The sequence below is a fragment of the Sycon ciliatum genome, chromosome 13 (genome assembly GCF_964019385.1).
Source record: "Sycon ciliatum chromosome 13, ocSycCili1.1, whole genome shotgun sequence".
Classification (NCBI taxonomy): Eukaryota; Metazoa; Porifera; class Calcarea; order Leucosolenida; family Sycettidae; genus Sycon; species Sycon ciliatum.
Genome location: NC_088655.1, coordinates 25,993,272 through 26,012,134, shown reverse-complemented (window position 1 = coordinate 26,012,134; position 18,863 = coordinate 25,993,272). Strand labels below are relative to the sequence as shown.

Sequence of the window (18,863 nt, the reverse complement as noted above, 5' to 3'; positions counted from 1 at the left end):
AATAATGAGACTTCGGGTATAACGACACTTCGCGAATAAGGACACTTTTTTGATGCCCCACCGAGTGTCGTTATAAGCGAAGTTGACTGTACTATTACTACAATGTAGTAATTAGTGACTTTGCGTGGTTGCGTGTGGCATACGCGTTTCACGTCACCAGGCACCTGCACGCTGCTGTTACATGTACAGTCATGCATGTCGGCCCATTCATTGCGCTTGCCGGCTTGGATCGCCCAAGTCCATCATCTCCTCCATGATCTTACACTGTTACAGTATCAATTTTACACTTGAGTCTTGTAATAAATTGTATCCAAAGGTAAAATACGTGGTAAGCATCCGGGGAGCTGGTTACATTTCACGACTTGTCTTTGAGCCGAATGGTGTTGTTCCGAGGAAGCTGAGACGGTCCCTTCGCCCTACAGTACATGTATGTCCAATCGAACTCCTGCATGCAACTAAGAGGTAGGTGTTCCCGCATCTCATGCTCAATGAAGTCGGATCAAGAGCTTGAAGAGGGTCAATGCTACGCCGAGTGCTGTGCTAGCCTGCAATAGGGCTTGAAAGTGATGACGTCAAAACGGCCAGGGAGTAGTAAGTTGACATCAGATTTCTAATTTTGGATCCACTAAGGTGTGACTTTGCTATTGCCTAAGTATGTGGGTGCATAGCAACCCACTCATGTCGCATGCAGGTGTGACTTTTATTTCGCCACCAGTTGTAACCCCGCCCCCAGTAGCCAAATCAGTCAGTTTCACTGGCTACATTACCATGCTGTGGGTAAGACCGCTTGAAATGTGCTTGCGGATCCATACAAAAACTGGATCCAAGTGGATCCAGTTTTTGAATTTTTGAAATTGTTGCTATGCTGTGACGTAGCACTTTCAAGCCCTATTGGCCCTGCTGTTTGAGCTCCTGGTCCGGAACCACGGGCAGACATTTGAACACCGTCACCGTCTCACGCCACGGTGCCACGCCGGGCGCTGTGCAGTGTGCAGTCCTAGACCTGCGAACACTGGCGGTGTGAACTGGTGGTGCAGGGCGCAGCCGCGCAGCTACTGACTCAGTGACCATGGTGACTGTAGAGCGTTGTACAGTAGATCTACTCTGTAGCTCACGATCACGTGATCTGATTCCATTGAGGAGCACTGTAGTCTGTATCTATAATGTCTACGTCTGTGCATATGTGGGCATGATTCTTCCGTTTATTCATTTTATTTTTTACGGGAAACCACAGACCTACGTACAAGGCTACAATAAGTATAAACTATAATACCTACTATTTCGGGCACACATGCCGCCCATCTGGCTGCGAGCTTGTACGTGACGTGATGTTTGGTGTCGTGGATGGTAAGAGAAAGCGTGGTCGTCCGAAGATTTCCTTTGCTGACAACATCGTTTCGTGGACTGGTATGTCTCTGCATGAGAATTGCCAGTTGGCATCTGACAGAGATGCCTGGCAGTCGCACTGTGCATCTACTGCTTACACAGCTGCATAATGCCGTTTATTATTATTTTTAAAATTTTACTTTTATTATTTTTTCGGCAACGCAGATGATGATGATGATGAAGTTCTCGCCGGGCATTCCGCACCGCTAAGACAGGCAAGAGTGAATAAGAAAGACATGACTGTACTGCATGTGGAGCAGAGAGGGGCACGTATGCACATGATGCACGCCATGTGCGTGCATAATCTGATGAAGGCAGGTGCGGAGCAAGTGACTACAACATGACTTGTAGAGGTAGGTACACAATCATGTAGATACATGTGCTAGATCTACACGTACAAGGTCTATATCTCGCCACTCTTTTGCTCCTGAAAACAAGATTGTGGAAAAAATGGGAAAAAGTGGTGACATCGTGAGCCAGCCTAGCCGTCGTCGCGTCGACGCGTACGCGTCATCAACGATTATGATTGTAACGTCGCACACCACGGTACGGAACCGTGCCATGGTCTACAAGCCGGCCATGAATGATGCTGTTTAGTGGGTGTGGATGAGGCGGCGTTTCAACGCTTCCTGGCGATAAGGTCTACACCACATGTAGAAGAAAAGTTGACATCCCAGGTGAAGTTTATTGTTTTCGTCTTTTGCACACAAGCACAACAAACCGAAGTGCCAGTAGATTCGCTAGAAACAGTTTTCCTTTTCCGTTCAACATCTCCAGAACTTTGAATGCCGTGTTTCCCTTCCTAGTCCTTGTAGAATTCCAGCAACCACAAACTCAATGCGATCCTTTCAAACTCTTTCTTTGAGACGTCCCTCGGTAAGATCGCTATGTGGTTACAGGGAGTCGGGGAGAGTTTAGAATTCCGTCTTTTACTTTGACTACATTCGATTCGGGTCTGGTACGCATAGTAGTAAGCCATGGCAGTGGACTGCGGCGGACCTGCCCGTGTACGTGCCGTCGTGTGCCTGTTGATACTGGCCAACGCAGGTCTGGTGTTGGCCGATCACCATGGGCTGGTGAACGTGGTGAACTGCTCCGCGCCAGAGGTGGAGCACGTCTGCCAGTGCTCGCAGAACGACGAGGGAACCTACCTGACCGTCCAGTGCAGCGATCGCGCCTCCTTGCTGGCCATACCGCAACCGCTACCAGTGGACGCGAGCGAATTGTAAGTCATACGATGCACTGATGCACTGATACACTGACTCAAACGCAAGGTTTGTCAGTGGCAGTTTGAATTGCCCTATCATTCCGAATTAGAGGAAGAGTACTTGTAATACGAGTACGAGTATGTGTTTGGAATCACTTTACCCGAATGTTGTAGTAATGTAGTTTCAATGAGATTCGAACTACTGGTGCACTGTTGAGGACTTTGTTCAGTTAGTGTTCAATGGGAAATGGGAACAGTTCTTGTCGAATTCGCCAATGGCATCTTCATTAGCTCCATCCATTCATAGTAGTACTGTCAGACCTTGTGGCTTATCCGGTCCTCTTTTATCCGGATCCCTTGAGCGCCATCCGGAAGAAAAGAGCTGGTTACAGATGCGCATGTACAGCACACGTGATGCATCCAACAAAACCGGTGTTCGACTATCCGGTTCCCTCGCCTATCCGGATACTTTTTGGTGGAAAACGGACGTGTGCGGTTAAGCGAGGTCTCACTGTACATGTTGTACTGTAAGACATGTTATTATAACGAGTCGCAAATTTTACGATTGTCCAAAATTCATAGGTTAACGAGAAGATATGTTAACGATCTTGCAGTATTCTGCCATATCCACACACAGCATATAATTATGAAGCAGTACGGCCTCAACGGATCTTAATAACGAAGAAATGTCATCCGTTAAAACGTTAGATTTGCTTCCTCGTTATATATACACGTCTTACAGTATGCTCTTGTTTTGCCCGTACGGGAGCACGCAACGCTTGGCAATGCACGTTTGTGAACTGGTCAGTGTATGCACAATTGATGTTCAATAATTATTATTATTGATGTTCTGTGGTTGACATTGAAATCCGTTGAGAAGTCGAGCGGCCACGTGGCGCTGGCCTTGCAGCCGTGAGCACTGTACTGCTGGTCCATGTTTACAGTGCGTGTGTGTGAACTACAGTGCATGTACACGCTAAAAGCAGTAAGGGCGCCGGCCCGGCCATCCCGCTGGATTTCAAAGTCCACAACAGGAGAGGAATACTGATGATATTGATACATACACAACCCCCGAGAGTGTGCAACTGCCTGCACAACCTCTATGCTGTGCTGCGACGGCAGAACTTCACATCACGTGACATGGTTCAAAAGGTTATGCTGGCAAACAGTGCAAAGTGACCACAAGAGAGTTGTACCCAAAGCTGGGCTGCGTACAACCCTGTATCAATCATGCACAGAGTGCAAACAATGTGTACAGGTTCATCACGTGATGTGAAGTTCTGCCGTCGCAGACCCCATAGCTGGAGTTGCACACTCTTGGGGGTTATGTACTCTTGATGATATTGATACATTGATGTCTATATTGTGTGTGATAGATGTACACGAATCGATACATACCAGTGTTTTGATGCTTACACTGTGTCTTTATGTTGTATTTGCACGAGAACAGAGAGATCTCCATGACATCGCTGGCAGCCATTGGACCGGGCGACTTTACCAGCGCAGCACAATCCCTGCAAGTCTTGTAAGTACCATTCCTTATTGCTCAGGCGAGTAGCCCACATGGGGCACAGGGGGGGGGGGGGGGGGGGGGGGGGGGCATGTGCACCCCCCCAAATCAACCTAAGTTCAGCATGCACATAATGACTATGAATGACATGCACCAGCCATCCTGCACATATGCGGCCGTGCCCCCTCCCCCCCCCCCCCCTAAAAGAGGCCCAGCTTTGCCCCTAGGCCCTGTTGCTCGGAGCCTCCGGTATTATTATTCAGCATGTAATGGGGGGGGGGGGGGGGTGTACGCTACTGTTCTTTGCAAGCTGCCATTCTCCTTACTCCCTATCCTCCTCCCATCCCAACCCTAGAACATGTTGTCACAGCCAGATTTTTTCTTCAGACTTTTCCCACTTTCAGTTCCCTTGACCATATGGATACTTCATGTATCATCATCCGTCCTCTTCACTTTCTTCTTGAGCTTTCGTTTAGCTTGATGGTGGGGTGATAGAAAAATGGATTGATGTGGCACAAACCTACCTCACTGCGGGAATCATGTCAGGATATCCCTTGAGGGAATCATGTCTGGATATCCCTGATCCTGTCAAGATCCGGGATGAGCAATGCAATGAGAACAGGTGACTGGAATTAGCCATTGGCAGATAATGCTCGTAAAATTGGCACATTCTGCTCGAAAAGCAACGAACTTGGCAGAACCATACAAACCTTATGGCGGGCAATTCCTCGAATTCTGCTCCATTTCTTTATCCACCTACCAAACATGACATGAAATATACCAGAAAAGTACCAAATTCTGTCAAGGGCTAACTGGACTAGTTCTACAGCCATGTAACACCCTGTCCGTTTGCTGCTGTTTCTGCAGACACTTCTCCAGCAATCTGCACTTGAGCAGCGTTTCGCAGGCAGCGTTCAGCGGAATGTCCTCTCTCCACAGCTTGTAAGTCCTCTGCCTTACGGCCGCCGGGATCCCCAGGGCCGTAGCACTGGCGTCTCAGGTGGTGCGGGGCCAAGCGGGATGCCTCACAGGAAATGAACTTTTTTTGACGAACAACCAGTTCTTGCACAAATTGTGCGGGTCAACCATTTTTGGGAATAGGGGATGGGCTAGTACGAAAGGCCATGATACTACCGGACCAATGAACAACTGCTTCTGCGGGTGGTCCTGCTAGACTAGGCCAGTGAATGTCGAACCAGAGTATGTACAAAGTGAGTACCACTGTACACTGTACACTGTACATTGTACACTGTACTCGGGACATGAAGTACAATCAAACCTCTTTAGGACGACCGGTGACCATCAAGGGACCGATGATATTTGTTCGCAATAACGGGAGTTCTTCTTATCCGTATGTTTTACCCAGTGAATACACAGGGGTTTATCCAATACAGTTACGAATACTAGTTCTTCTTAGGCAAACATTTGTCTTATCAATGTTCTTCCTAACGAGGTTTTACTATAGTCGGCACAGTTCTCATTTTCTCTGCGTGATTTTCTTTGATCTGTTCTGACAGGATGATAGCAGTGGCAAACCTGACAACGCTACATGAGAATACGTTTGATCCGCTGACCAACCTGACTGAACTGTAAGTTATTGTTTGATGTGTTGCCGCACGCTCTACAAGTGTGACTGTGTGTGTGTGAGTGTTTGTGTGTATGTGTATGTGTGTGTGTGTGTGTTTGTGTGTTTGTGTACAAGTACTGTACAATCTTTGTGGTCCTCTTTCACCACAATAACACACACAGAAGTCTCTGCTGTGAGCACGGTGGCTTGGCAATGGCGTAGAAAATGGTCAAATTGAAATATTGCATTGTATATGAATCACTGTAGATTCCTACAGGGCTGGAAAATGAAATCCAACCCCCGGGCCTGCGAGCACAGCATGGCCTGTCTGGTTCACACCATGGAGCGCACACCCACACTAAATCACTCTCCAACCGGGGCTGGATTTCATGGACCGCCACCATACTATACTTGCAGACGTAGCCACTGCTGATTATCCTCGTGCCCGGGCAACAGTGACACAGCTGAACAGAATCTGATCTTTTTTTTTTACATGAAATATTTGTTTTGTTCGTTTGCTGTGCTTTGTTGTTGGGTTTAGAGTTCTGCACACAAACTACCTGCGTACGTTGCCGCAATGCTTGTTCCAGCGGCTAGCCAAGCTACTCACACTGTAAGTAAGCCAATCTCTAAGTACAGTCGTCCCTCTCTAATCCAGCACTTCATAATCCAGCACTTCATAAACCAGCACTTCATAATCCAGCACTTCATAAACCAGCACTTCATAATCCAGCACTTCATAAACCAGCACTTCATAATCCAGCACTTCATAATCCAGCACTTCATAAACCAGCACTTCATAATCCAGCACTTCATAATCCAGCACTTCATAATCCAGCACCCTCTATAAACCAGCATAATTTTCAGCAACCAAAATGTCCTCTTCGTGCAGATTGCAGCAGAAAATCAGATTTTTTAATCCAGTACCGTCCCTAATCCAGCACCCTCCCTAATCCAGCACCATCCCTAATCCAGCACCCTCCCTAATCCAGCACCCTCCCTAATCCAGCACCCTGCCTAATCCAGCACCCTGCCTAATCCAGCACCCACCCTAATCCAGCACCCTGCCTAATCCAGCACCCTGCCTAATCCAGCACCCTCCCAAATCCAGCACCCTCCCTAATCCAGCACCCTCCCTAATCCAGCAGAATTTCCGTAGCACAATGTGGTGCCGGATTATGGAGGGACCACTGTACATCGTTTGTTTGTAGGAGGATCCGCTGTGGAGCTGAGTACTGTAAGTTTTCTGCTCCCTTCCCACAGGCATGCCGGGTATGATCTATCACAGTTTCATTGTGCTTCGTTGAGGCCAACACTGTACGATGCTGTTGTGTCCTGTGTCTGTCCCTCTCATACAGCGACCTATCAAACAACTTGATACACGTACTGGGACCAGGAGTATTCGCTAATCTGCATCGTCTCACCTCACTGTAAGTTGTATTAGTACAACCCATACATGTACTAGTGTCCGGTCCGGATCCGGGTCAGCAGGGTCAGCGACCCGGCTGGGGGGGGGGGGGTACTTGGACCAGGAGTATTCGCTAATCTGCATCATCTCACCTCGCTGTAAGTAGTATACAACCCCATACGCTGTGTCTGCTCCAGACGGCCGGGTCAGCAGGGTCAGCGACCCGGGGGGGGGGGGGGGGGGGGTACTTGGACCCGTTTGGAAAAAGAACACCGGGTCACTTGTGACCCAGTTGGGAATAGTATGCTGCATATACATCGGTAACGAGCCAACTAGACTTTCTTTGGGTTCTCTCTAAAAAAAGGCGACGACGCCTGTTGGGAATTGCCGGGCAAGAATTAAAAAAATAAAAACTGGCTTCTGGAATAATGTGATGCACTGCACACTTACGCTTTCTTCACCTGTCTGTGTTCACACACCCTGCCAGGCAATTGGGCAACAACCAACTGACACGTCTATCTCCGGAGTCATTCTTCCTCCTTCCCAACACCACCATTGCTAAACTGTAAGTGACTCGAGGAAATTCTGGGGGTTTTCCCCAGTACACGGTGGCTCCACACATTGGTCATGTGACTGCGGTCATGTGACTGCGGTCATGTGACTGCATTTGTGTAGAAACGTTCTAGAAAGTGCTCAGGCCAGGTGGACAGTGGATTGAGTAGAACCAGCATGCCCACCGATGTCATGTGACCCATTGATGCAGGGATGATTTGGAGTTGGAGCCATTTCGGGGCCGATATCATGTGACCCGCAGATGCAGGGGTTGAGTGGAGTTGGAACCAACACGGCCACCGACGTCATGTGACACATCGGTGCATGAACTGAGTGGAGTTGGAGCCTGCATAGCCGATATCAGGTGACCCATAGATGCAGGGATTGAGTGGAGTCGGAAGGTCCGACATGGCTGTCTCGTATGGTCATGAGATAAGAGGGGCCAAGGCTCTGTAGCTGACTTGATCAACAAATTAACTATGCAAATGATCTATCCTTCAGTCAAGCCTTATAATCATAGATTTTTCAATATCGTCTGGGAGTCATTGGATTTAATTCACCTACTTCTGCACTTGTTCGGCGGATCCTATCAAAAAAAGGAGCACATATGAAAAAGTGACTAGATCATTGCACAGCAGTAGAGAAGCGCTCATGGGCTTCGGGGAAGAAGACCAGTATGGTCAAAGTGTCAAGTCAGTTGTGATCTCGTTTTACCTACTACTATAGTACTAAGTGCTAAGTCTTAGTAGCATTTCGCGCGCAGTATATGACTGCATTCATGTACTAGCAGGTCATCACACTCATAAACCGTACTGTACTTTGAAGTCGACAAATTTTCCGCCCATTCAAATTTCGGCCTCACCAAATTGTCGGCCTGTACTGCTCTCGCCTGTAAAAAGGCTGTGTACACTGTCACACTGAACCTTGCAGAACAAAATTTCGGCCAAACACGACCGGGCCAAAAATAGCCGAAAATAAATATGCGCCGAATATTTGTTGACTTTTTATATACAGTATACGGTTCACGTGGGACTGACTCTGACTGAATTCTCCACATCCACATCTATGGGATGATACCATCATGAAGGCTCATACCACATGACATACATTGTATTATTGTACCTATCCTTTTTTCTAATTTCAACACCGTTTGTTGTTGTTGAATGGTCCGTCTCTGCGCGTGCAGATCTCTTGACTTGATCGGCAATCCGTTCAGCTGCGATTGCTACTCTCTGTGGCTGCACTGGCTGCTGACGGACGCCGCGAACCGAGAGCCGCACTTTCTCACGCCGTTCTGTTCAGCACCGAGTGACCTGGTTGGTCAGCCATTCGACGCCGTGGCGCGTACAGAACTGTGTGGTAAGCAATCTCTTTGGCCATGTGCTTACTTGGAGCTTTAGGAAAGTAGGGAAAGTGCCGGGAGCAGTACTCAATGTGCTAGGCTCAGAGCCTTCACAAACACACACACACACACAGAATACATAAACACAGACACACACATACACGCACAAACACACACACACACACACACATACACACACACACACATACACACACACACACACACACACACACACACATACACACACACACACACACACACACACACACACACACACACACACACACACACACACACACACACACAGCACCCAAGACAAGAAGCCATTCGGAACTAGTTGTCTGAAGATTGAATCTCTGAGTAGCAACTCTAGGAGGGCTTGAAATCACGTCTGAATTCAACAAAAAATAATAACGACTTCAGTCCAGTTACTACCAAATTGCAATGGATGTGTCACTATGCTGTGAAGGAAAACCACCCAAACGTGTATGGATCCATACGAAGTCTGGCTTTCTGTTTGCAAGTGAATCGGAAGTCCGCGCTGTCCTGTCAAGATCTTGATCGTTGTTTCCGCTGGTCTTGTTCATGATGTGCGGACTTGACAGATGACCGCACGCCCAGGGTACTCCTGCAGAAGAACACGGTTACGCGTGGACAGACGACGTCGATGACCTGCACCAGCTTTGTGTCGTCACGCCGACCAATCTACTACTGGTACAAGAACGGCGCGTATGTTGTAAGTAGCGAGAGCGTATGTTGTAAGTAGCGAGAGCTTATTTGCGAGACAAGACTTCGAGACGGTCTATGAACACGACGGTAGTGCACGGTGGATGTTTTCAAGGAATAAACTTGTGAAGTTTCTTGTGAACGCTATGCGGATGTCGTGCCCAGTGCCTGCTGTTGTCACAATTCATGGGTATTTGAAATTTCTAGAACAAAATGATTTAGGCATTGCACTCCCAGCATCCATTGTCAGAACACAACGGTGGTGTGCTCCATGGTGTGTGTGTGTGTGTGTGTGTGTGTGTGTGTGTGTTCACGCGCACGCGTGTGTGCGCATGTTGCAATGCGCAGAGCTCTCCGTCGAGAAAGGACAAACGCTATCACGTCTTCTATGGTGTTCTGACGATCGAGAACGTGACGGACGACGATGCGGGAATCTGGAGATGCCACATCACTGATACACAGCTCGGGAGATTCAAGGAGTCCACAACAGCCACACTGAATGTGGACGGTGAGTACTTTTTACACAGTCAACTTCGCGAATCACGACCCTTGGCCGGCCATAAGAGAAGTGTTGTTATTTCGGCCAGGCTTTAAACGCGTCGATTCCAACTCCAGGCAGTCAACCCTTGCATCGATCTTTGGGTCACATGATATCGGCCAAGTTGGTTCCACTATCCACACAACCTGCATGGTCATGTTCTGCACAAAGTACTACTGGGTCACATGACAAAGATGTACAAACTACTCTACAGACTGGGATGCTGAGCCAAAGTAATCATGGATAAAGAAGTGTTGGAGCTAGGTGTCAGGTCGTTGAATGTCTCAGTACTCCTTGTCCGTTTTGTGCCATTTTGTCGCACTCCCTGACTGTATATGATCTGGTTACGTTGGTGGACAGTTTGTCATAACTCGTAACTTTTTGTCCTTTCTTTTTTATCCACTTGAATACTCTATAGGTCTAATGAAAGGTGCCGGGAAATGTAATGGGGAGTTGACAGTTTCTTGGACCGTTTATGTTCACTGCGGGTGACTGTGTTGGTGTGTTTTGTTGTGTCTTGTTGCGTGATTCTGTAGATGAGCCGTTCTGTGGACATCCGGTTCCGGGCACACAGTCAGGTATGTTCAATATGCAATATGTCCATTGCTCAATGACCTAATTTGTACCGCCAACACCCCACACAGCCACCTGGGCATGGTCGTGTGGGGTGTTGGACAGTGCAGTGCAGCGGATCCCAGCCTACTCATGCAATCCATATTTGGTAATGCACAATGGGCTTATGGCCACCATGACAATCGAGTGGTTTCACATCTATCACATGACCATACAGAGCAGCCATGTTGGTTACTGCTCCACTCAACCCCCTGCATGTATGGGTCACATGATGTCGGTGGCCATGTTGGTTCCACTGTACACTCAACCCCTGCATCTATGGGTCACATGATGTCAGTGGCCATGTTGGTTCCACTGTCCACTCAACCCCTGCATCTATAGGTCACATGATGACGGCCATGTTGGTTCCAACTCCACTCAACTCCTGCATCTATAGGTCACATGATGACGGCCATGTTGGTTCCAACTCCACTCAACCCCTGCATCTATGGGTCACATGATGTTGGCCATGTTGGTTACACTGTACACATGACATGATCACTTTCTGCACAAATTTAGTCACATGACTCAAGATGTCAGCACCTCTGTATAGCGAGATACCTGGACCCAGCCGTGTTGCTTGCTGTCATGCTTGACCTAGCAATGGAAGACATGCAGTGAAGGGTTCCTTAAAACACTGCACTTTCGCTGCCAAAATGTTTCATCTTGACATATGTACACTTTGTGCTGGTCGTACAATCAACTAGCAATAGAGGTCCCAGAGCTCATTTAGATATACTTGTTGTAAATGTAAAGTACTCTCTCTCTCTCTCTCTCTCTCTCTCTCTCTCTCTCTCTCTCTCTCTCTCTCTCTCTCTCTCTCTCTCTCTCTCTCTCTCTCTCTCTATCTATCTCTCTCTCTCTCTCTCTCTCTCTCTCTCTCTCTCCTCACAGATGCAGCCGCAATAGGCCAGTGGGTCGGTGTTGCCTTTGCCGCCGTGGCCTTGATTATTGTCTGCGTCGTCATGGCCTACTGCGTACACCAAAGGTATGCCTCCTGCACGCACCAACATGGCTGCCCCGTGTGGTCATGTGACAGATGTCCATCCACCCTGTACTGCCTAGACTACTTCTAGTGACTAAATAATTATTATGCATTCACTAGTTGAGGCAGGGCCGGCGGAACCGGTCAGGCTGGTCAGGCACTTTCCCAGCTGGATGGTCCATGTGATTCGTGCAAAACCGGTGTGAAAAAATCCAGAGGTACATGGCTCGACTGTACTGCCGACGTGTGATGTGCTTCGAAGTAGCTCAGGACTCCGTGACCGGCACTGTATGGCTTTAATGATATAGATAAAAAAAGGTGTGTTTGTGTTCTTTTGCTATAATTTTCTGCATTTTCTGGAGCCTTAAGAGGTGCCCAAATTCGCTCTATTTCACGTAAATTTCAAATATTTCTCCCGGGGGAAGTCCCCCGCACCCCCCTCAAAGGTTGGCCGGACCACTCCAAAACTTCTTCCTCCAGCCCTGTGAGGGAATGGACAGGGGAGAGGTGTGAAGAAAAAGATGACTATCACCACCAGGACTGGAACCAGGGATGCTGGAATGCTCTAGCCACTGAGCTATGGTGTAGCTGTCATCCCAGCAGAGACTGATCAACACTTTTCTTCAAATTTCATCATTACCTATAGTTGTGTCTTGCCCACTCACTACTCTCAACATGTCCTGTTTGACAGGGGCAAGGAGCTGGGAGAGGTGCGCGGCGAGGTTCGCCAACGCTCCTCCAGCCGGCAGAACCTGCCACGCAATATGCATCTAGCCGATGACAGCTTTGGTCTTGCCGAGAACCCTGAGTACCTGAATTACCTGAAGCATACGTCCAGAAACACCAGCCAGTCTTCAGGTAATGTAAACGTCTCCCAGATAATTCTGTCAAATTTGTCACAAACAACTATACAACGCTACCCTGAAACGGTCTCGGAGCTACAAACTATTCCAAATGAAATAAATAAATTCTATCCGAATTTTCGGTCGTGGAATTTGTTTATTTTATTTGGAAGAATTTGTAGCCGAGACACCGTTTTTGAGTAGTGGTGTATAACTGTGTGAAACATGAACTGTGGCTACAGTGGAGTCTGCACAGCCTGAGGAAGATTTGTCACAAACCCTGTTTACTACATCCGGGTTTTTTTGTTTTAGCTTTTTCGTTAGCTGTTGCGTCAGTGATGTGATGATTTATGATTGCCCGTATGAGAGGGTTTCCAGTTTCCACAGAGTTACAATACTGTAAGTCAAACAAATTTTCGGCCCATTCACATTTCGGCCTCCCGGGCCAGCGCTAAAACCCATTTCGGCCGCATCAAATTTTCGGCCTGTACTGCTGCCGCCTGTATACACTGTCACACTGAACCTTGCAAAACGAAATTTCGGCCGCAACAACAAATTTTCAGCCAAACATGACCAGGCCGAAAAAAGGCGAAAATAAATATGCGCCGAATATTGGTAGACTTACAGTACACTCTGCTAAGGTAATACACGGCAAATGGCCCGGCGGAACCGGTTCGGTTCAGGGTCAGGCCATGGCCGAGCCTGCTTTTTGGCCACCAACGTGTGCTCTCTGCTGAGGAGGTCATGTGTATACCCTCCATATCATACACAAACTGTATGAAAGTCATGTGTATACCCTCCATATCATACACAAACTGTATGAAAGTCATGTGACTACCCTCCATATCATACACAAACTGTATGAAAGTCATGTGACTACCCTCCATATCATACACAAACTGTATGAAAGTCATGTGACCACCCTCCATATCATACACAAACTGTATGAAAGTCATGTGTATACCCTCCATATCATACACAAACTGTATGAAAGTCATGTGTATACCCTCCATATCATACACAAACTGTATGAAAGTCATGTGACTACCCTCCATATCATACACAAACTGTATGAAAGTCATGTGTATACCCTCCATATCATACACAAACTGTATGAAAGTCATGTGACTACCCTCCATATCATACACAAACTGTATGAAAGTCATGTGACTACCCTCCATATCATACACAAACTGTATGAAAGACTAGGGTATGGCCAGACCAATCGAAAACTGCGTACGCCGGTCCTGCGCCGCATGCAGAAACTAGTTAGTTAGCTGGCAACCGCTTGGAATGCACACAGGGCTATGCCCCTCACTGATCAAATTCGAAACGTCCTCATCGTCATGCTATCGATTCTCTCTCTCGGCTCTGATTCTGATTTCTCCCAGGTGTCGGTGCAGTCTCCTATCAACCAATCAACCGCCCCGACATGGGCAGCCTTCCGCCGGCGTCGCACGTCAAGACCTTCTCACCCTCCGGTGCCTCCAACGCCAGCCTGGGGCAAGGTGAGGCAAGCGTACTAAGTTAAGGTCTACCCTCGTTAGTAGACAACCCGAAGGGGGGGGGGGGGGGGGGGGGGGGGTCGAATTTGTTGTCTTGTAACGAGTATCATCTACTGTTCGAACTTGCATGTACTTCTGGACTTACACCAGAAAATGATACAGCATCCAACAGCTTTCATTGTAGTGTCAGCCTGTATCACTTTCTGGTGTAAGTCCAAAGTGCCTCAGACACAAGCAGGCTGGCATACACTACACTGTACTCGCTTCAGGCCACGGTCAGGGGATTTTGCATCGTTGTCTACTAATGAGGTTTGTCTTGTAACCTATGTCATACTAACCAGGGTAAACCTGTACACAGATGAGACACAAGTGCTTAGGAAGCACAATAAGGACAAGATTGGAGCTCTGGTTGGTTAGGTTTCATATTTCAGCTTGTTTCCTCAACGGTACAGAGTACAAAATATCAAGGCGGACGAACGGAAGAGAAAAGTAAAACAGAACAGGAATATCGAGCTACAATGTAGGTGTGCCTGGCGTTGTGATAAGCTGGCGCTGTCGGCTTCTTCAACCGAAACTTGTGCTGGTCTGGCTCCGCTTGAAGGGGAAAAAGGGACGGGGTCCGGGGCCCTCCCCTGGAAATATATTTGAAACTAGAAGCCAAGTTGTGCGTTGTGACAACATATTTCAAGTATTAAAAATTCGAAATACACCCTGAACCCCCACTATTGCAATGTGCAGGAACACCTCCGATAAATCATCAATTATTTCCTTTTCTGGTTTTCTAGGTTTGCATTTGTATTGCATTTTCAATTTTTCATCCATTGTGTTTCTTTGGCTATTAGAAGAGACTTGCATGACACTGCAAAAAAAATAGCTCACGGCATGTGCATCTCCAGGCATAATCATCGCTGCACTTCCCCTATACAACATCATGGGTATAGCAGAGTGAGGATGTATGCTGTTACCATGGCAATTTCCTTGCATGCTGGTGCAGTTGCCGTTAGCGATAACACACTTTGGTCATGTTAGGCGTTGGATGTGGTGTTGGTTAATTGATCTCGGCAACAAAACCGATCAAACTGGTCTGGCTCGAGTCAGGTCTCGCTCCGATGTCCATGCTACCTAGGTGGCTGCATTTCTCTTGTGCGGTGTATTGTTTTTCCACTCCTCTCATTTCCTCCATTTTCTCTCCTGTCCTCTCTGACTGTCACTGCTTGAACAGCTGCAAATTTCGGTGCGAACCGCGGCGAGTTCGGAGCTCCGCGGGTGGTCGAGAATCCTCTAGTTGCTCTCGGCTACACCCAGTCGGATTTCGACGCGAAAGAGGAGCGCGAAAGCCTGGCTACAACGACGCTGAACCGATCTGCAGCAGCCACCGACCCGGGCAGTAAGTCAAGCGTGAATGACAGTGCAGTGGTCACGACGCATGCACAGCATTGTGCACGACGTGCCAAGTGCTGATGCGTCTGGGAGCGAACAGTGTCTGTGCATTTGTGAGAGGGAGTGGGACATATGCATCCATTTCCCGCCGTTAGGTTTTGCGGGGCAAGTCTACTACAACACACTGTAATACCAGCTCTGCATTTATAGGTCATGAACATTGTGAGGTCATACTCATAAATGTACTAGAATGGGCTGTACCTGCCAAAAATGGGGCAACTCAATTTGCAGTCTCGGGTGTCCTTTTAGAACAGGTTTTACTGCGCACGTATACACAAACCTGTGTTTGCCGGGCCCTTTATACCAAGCGGGATCCTGTACAGTGCTGTCGGGCGCCGAAGAACGGAGCGCCGAAGAACGATCAGGCTAGAATTTTACCAAGCACAGCATCCCAATGTATACACGGTGACTCAACTGTGCATAGACTGTAATACATGAAAATAAGAACGGTCTAGGCTAGGAGGCTGACCCCCCCCCCCCAGTTCTTCGGCGACCGACAGTACTGTATTGACCTGGCGGAATTGTCGTGCACCGACGTGCTGTGGCTTGAGCTTGCATCCCACACCGGCCAGGACACTAACAGTTTCTGCTGCGCCAAGGGCATCCGGCTAGGGCAGGTCTAACTGCAGTTCTAGGTTCATCATTCAACCTTTCTAGGGGCTCCCGTAAGAACACCATAGGTCTGTGGGGAACCCCCTACCACAATAAATAAAATAATAAACATAATATTTTATTCACTGGTTTGAGGGAAAGACACGAACGGGAAAAGTCTGAAGAAAAAATTGACTGTCACCACATAATATTATTTTAAATAATTCTCTTGCTTGTTGCGTGTACCCTGCTAGGTGAATGGAGCGGCATCGCTGACCCTGGCTCTATCAGCTACCTGCCGAACAATGGTGACGCCATGATGGAAGAAGAACCGGGTCAGAGGGCCAGGGACAACAACCAAGTCTCGCTGGACGTCTTCAATGAGATCTCGGGCTCGAACGAACCCTGAGACTGGCCACCATCGCGGAAAGCCGCGTACCCAGGACAGTACGACTGCCTTGCTTCTCACTCGCTGACACTCCGGTCACGGTCTAAGTAGAGCCGCGCCCAAGAACGTTGTCCAAGGGGTTTGTCAGGGGCGTTCTTATTTTTCCCCCGCAACCTGGCTGCGTTCTCATAGCACGCTCTTAGAAACAATTCGTACTGAATCCCCAAAGCTACCAGAAAACCAACACTGCCGTTCTTGACTTGAGGCTGTGGCGTCCTTAGCATTTCAGGCTGAACGTTCTTGGGCTCCACGCTCTTGGGCGCGTGACTACTGTACTTTGCTGGGCCGTTTGCAAGACCAGCAACATTCATAATATTCTTTGCTAACCTTCTATTACTACCCTATAATTATGTTTGTGCTCAGGCTCGTGCCCCGTATGGGTACCTGGGTGCCCGGAACCCCCCCCCCCTTTTGTGGCACAAAATGCAGGATTTTGCTTCATTTTTTGAAAATTTTCCCGGGGGAGGCCCCCAGAACCCCCCTTGAAGGACACCGGCGCGCGCGCCTGGTGCTATCAGCCTGTCTAGGTTTCCCACAACTCATGCAACGCACCACTAACTAGATTTCCCACCAACCCGACACCTCACTAGCCTGTAGGAAACAAGCTTTGCAATAATTATAATATACTGTAATTTCACAAAATTTCGGTGTACTTTTATTTTCGGTACTTTCGGTGCGTTTGTTTCATACCTAAAATTTCAATACACCGAACAAACACCAACACACGTAATCCAATAGGGAACTGCTTCTCTGTACCGAAAATTTCTGTTCACCTAACCTAGCCTGTTGCACTCACACCGAAAATATTGAGCACCGAAAATTTCTGAAATTAGAGTACTTACCACTAGGTTAAAAAAAATATAATTATAACTTTTCTTCACTTGAACGCAATTACACTGAACTGGCAGGAAGGTTTGCATAGTGTTCTTCAGCCCCTACCACACGCCCATCCCACCTTTGTCGCTTCCACCAGCCCCAAGTCTCTGCAAATTCCTACAATGCTGCATGTGTACGCGTGCCCATGCCACCTTACATAGCTCTGAGCCTCTCACGTTTTTTTCCCTTGACAGTTTCATTTTGCTATGCTGCATGCATGCAGCGGACATAACACGACCTGATGTAGCTGACTAACTGATGAAACTATTATTATTTAAAATTACTTTTTCTATCATGTAACTCGATCTGCTCATACCTTCCAAGCTTAGCACTTGTTTCTGCTTGATTGCACACGCATGTCGCAAGCTCGGTCCTGGCTCCACACTGAGTAACTTACACGTTTCTCCGACCACAGGAAAAGGTACTCGTAATGACTTGTGTGTGTGTGTGTGTGTCTGCGGGTACCTTGTGCTGAGTGTGGTCGTCTCTTCTCCAGTTGCTTTGTCACAAATACCTCGGTGAGCACCGCAAACCTGTATCGGAACAAAGAGGTAGCCGACAATGTTCTGCCTGCCAGTGCTGGTTCCGCAGTGCCGGAGGTTTGGCGGCACACAAGTGCCCTATCTCCCAGACGCCCCCCCCCCCCCCCCCCTCCCGACATCACCTCAAGCTCCATGCCGAACAGCGGTGCCCACCATTGCTGCTCAGCCGACTCTCCGCCGCCGCATGTCCAGCTCGCTCTCTTATGTTGCAAGGCCCACTGTGGGGCCTGTGGTTGGTGCTGCCGCTCTACTCGTGGCTTCCAGATCCATAGCTGCCAGAGATGGCTCTCTCGTGGTCCCCAACCTCTCAGCAGACCGCTGACTTTTCCATATTGTCGGCCCCGCAAGGGGACACGTGACCGTAATGGCAGTGTTTACCAGCTCCTAGGACCAGGTGTGTGTGTGTGTGTGCGTGTGTGAGAGTGTGTGGGAGTGTGTGGGCGTGTGGTATGCTAAGATTATTTAGAGGTTCCGCACTACGTAAAGTTGAGCAACTTTACGTTAGTGGGCGGGGAAAACCCGTGAATTCGCGAGTTTGCACTCCACTTACGGAAAGTTGTCTACGGAGAGTACGTAGATAGGCCTCTGATAACGTAGCTGGTCCGTAAGTGGATTGGGGTACAAATTTATGGCTTTCTTCCCAGATCGATCTGGTCGTACACTGCCGCGTTCGGAGTTGCCAAGGGCAGCTACGTGATTTGAAAACTCCGTATGGCGGAACACAGATGCGCATGCAGTTTACGTAAGACTTTCCGTAGATCGACTACGTGTTTTACTAACGTAATT

At 48.2% G+C, this 18,863-nt stretch overlaps 1 protein-coding gene across 1 annotated transcript; it reads left to right on the top strand.

Moving 5' to 3' along the window:
* Window positions 1-2,000: 2,000 nt before the first annotated feature.
* LOC135830105 (leucine-rich repeat-containing protein 4B-like) lies at window positions 2,001-17,959 on the top strand. Its single transcript, XM_065342495.1, has 16 exons — window positions 2,001-2,611; window positions 4,044-4,118; window positions 4,971-5,045; window positions 5,621-5,692; window positions 6,212-6,283; window positions 7,029-7,100; window positions 7,566-7,643; window positions 8,817-8,989; window positions 9,578-9,708; window positions 10,047-10,206; window positions 10,773-10,814; window positions 11,743-11,836; window positions 12,525-12,691; window positions 14,067-14,183; window positions 15,403-15,567; window positions 16,466-17,959. The coding sequence occupies exons 1-16, from the start codon at window positions 2,364-2,366 to the stop codon at window positions 16,618-16,620; spliced, it is 1,896 nt and encodes a 631-aa protein (XP_065198567.1). The 5' UTR covers window positions 2,001-2,363; the 3' UTR covers window positions 16,621-17,959.
* The last annotated feature ends 904 nt before the right edge of the window (window positions 17,960-18,863 follow it).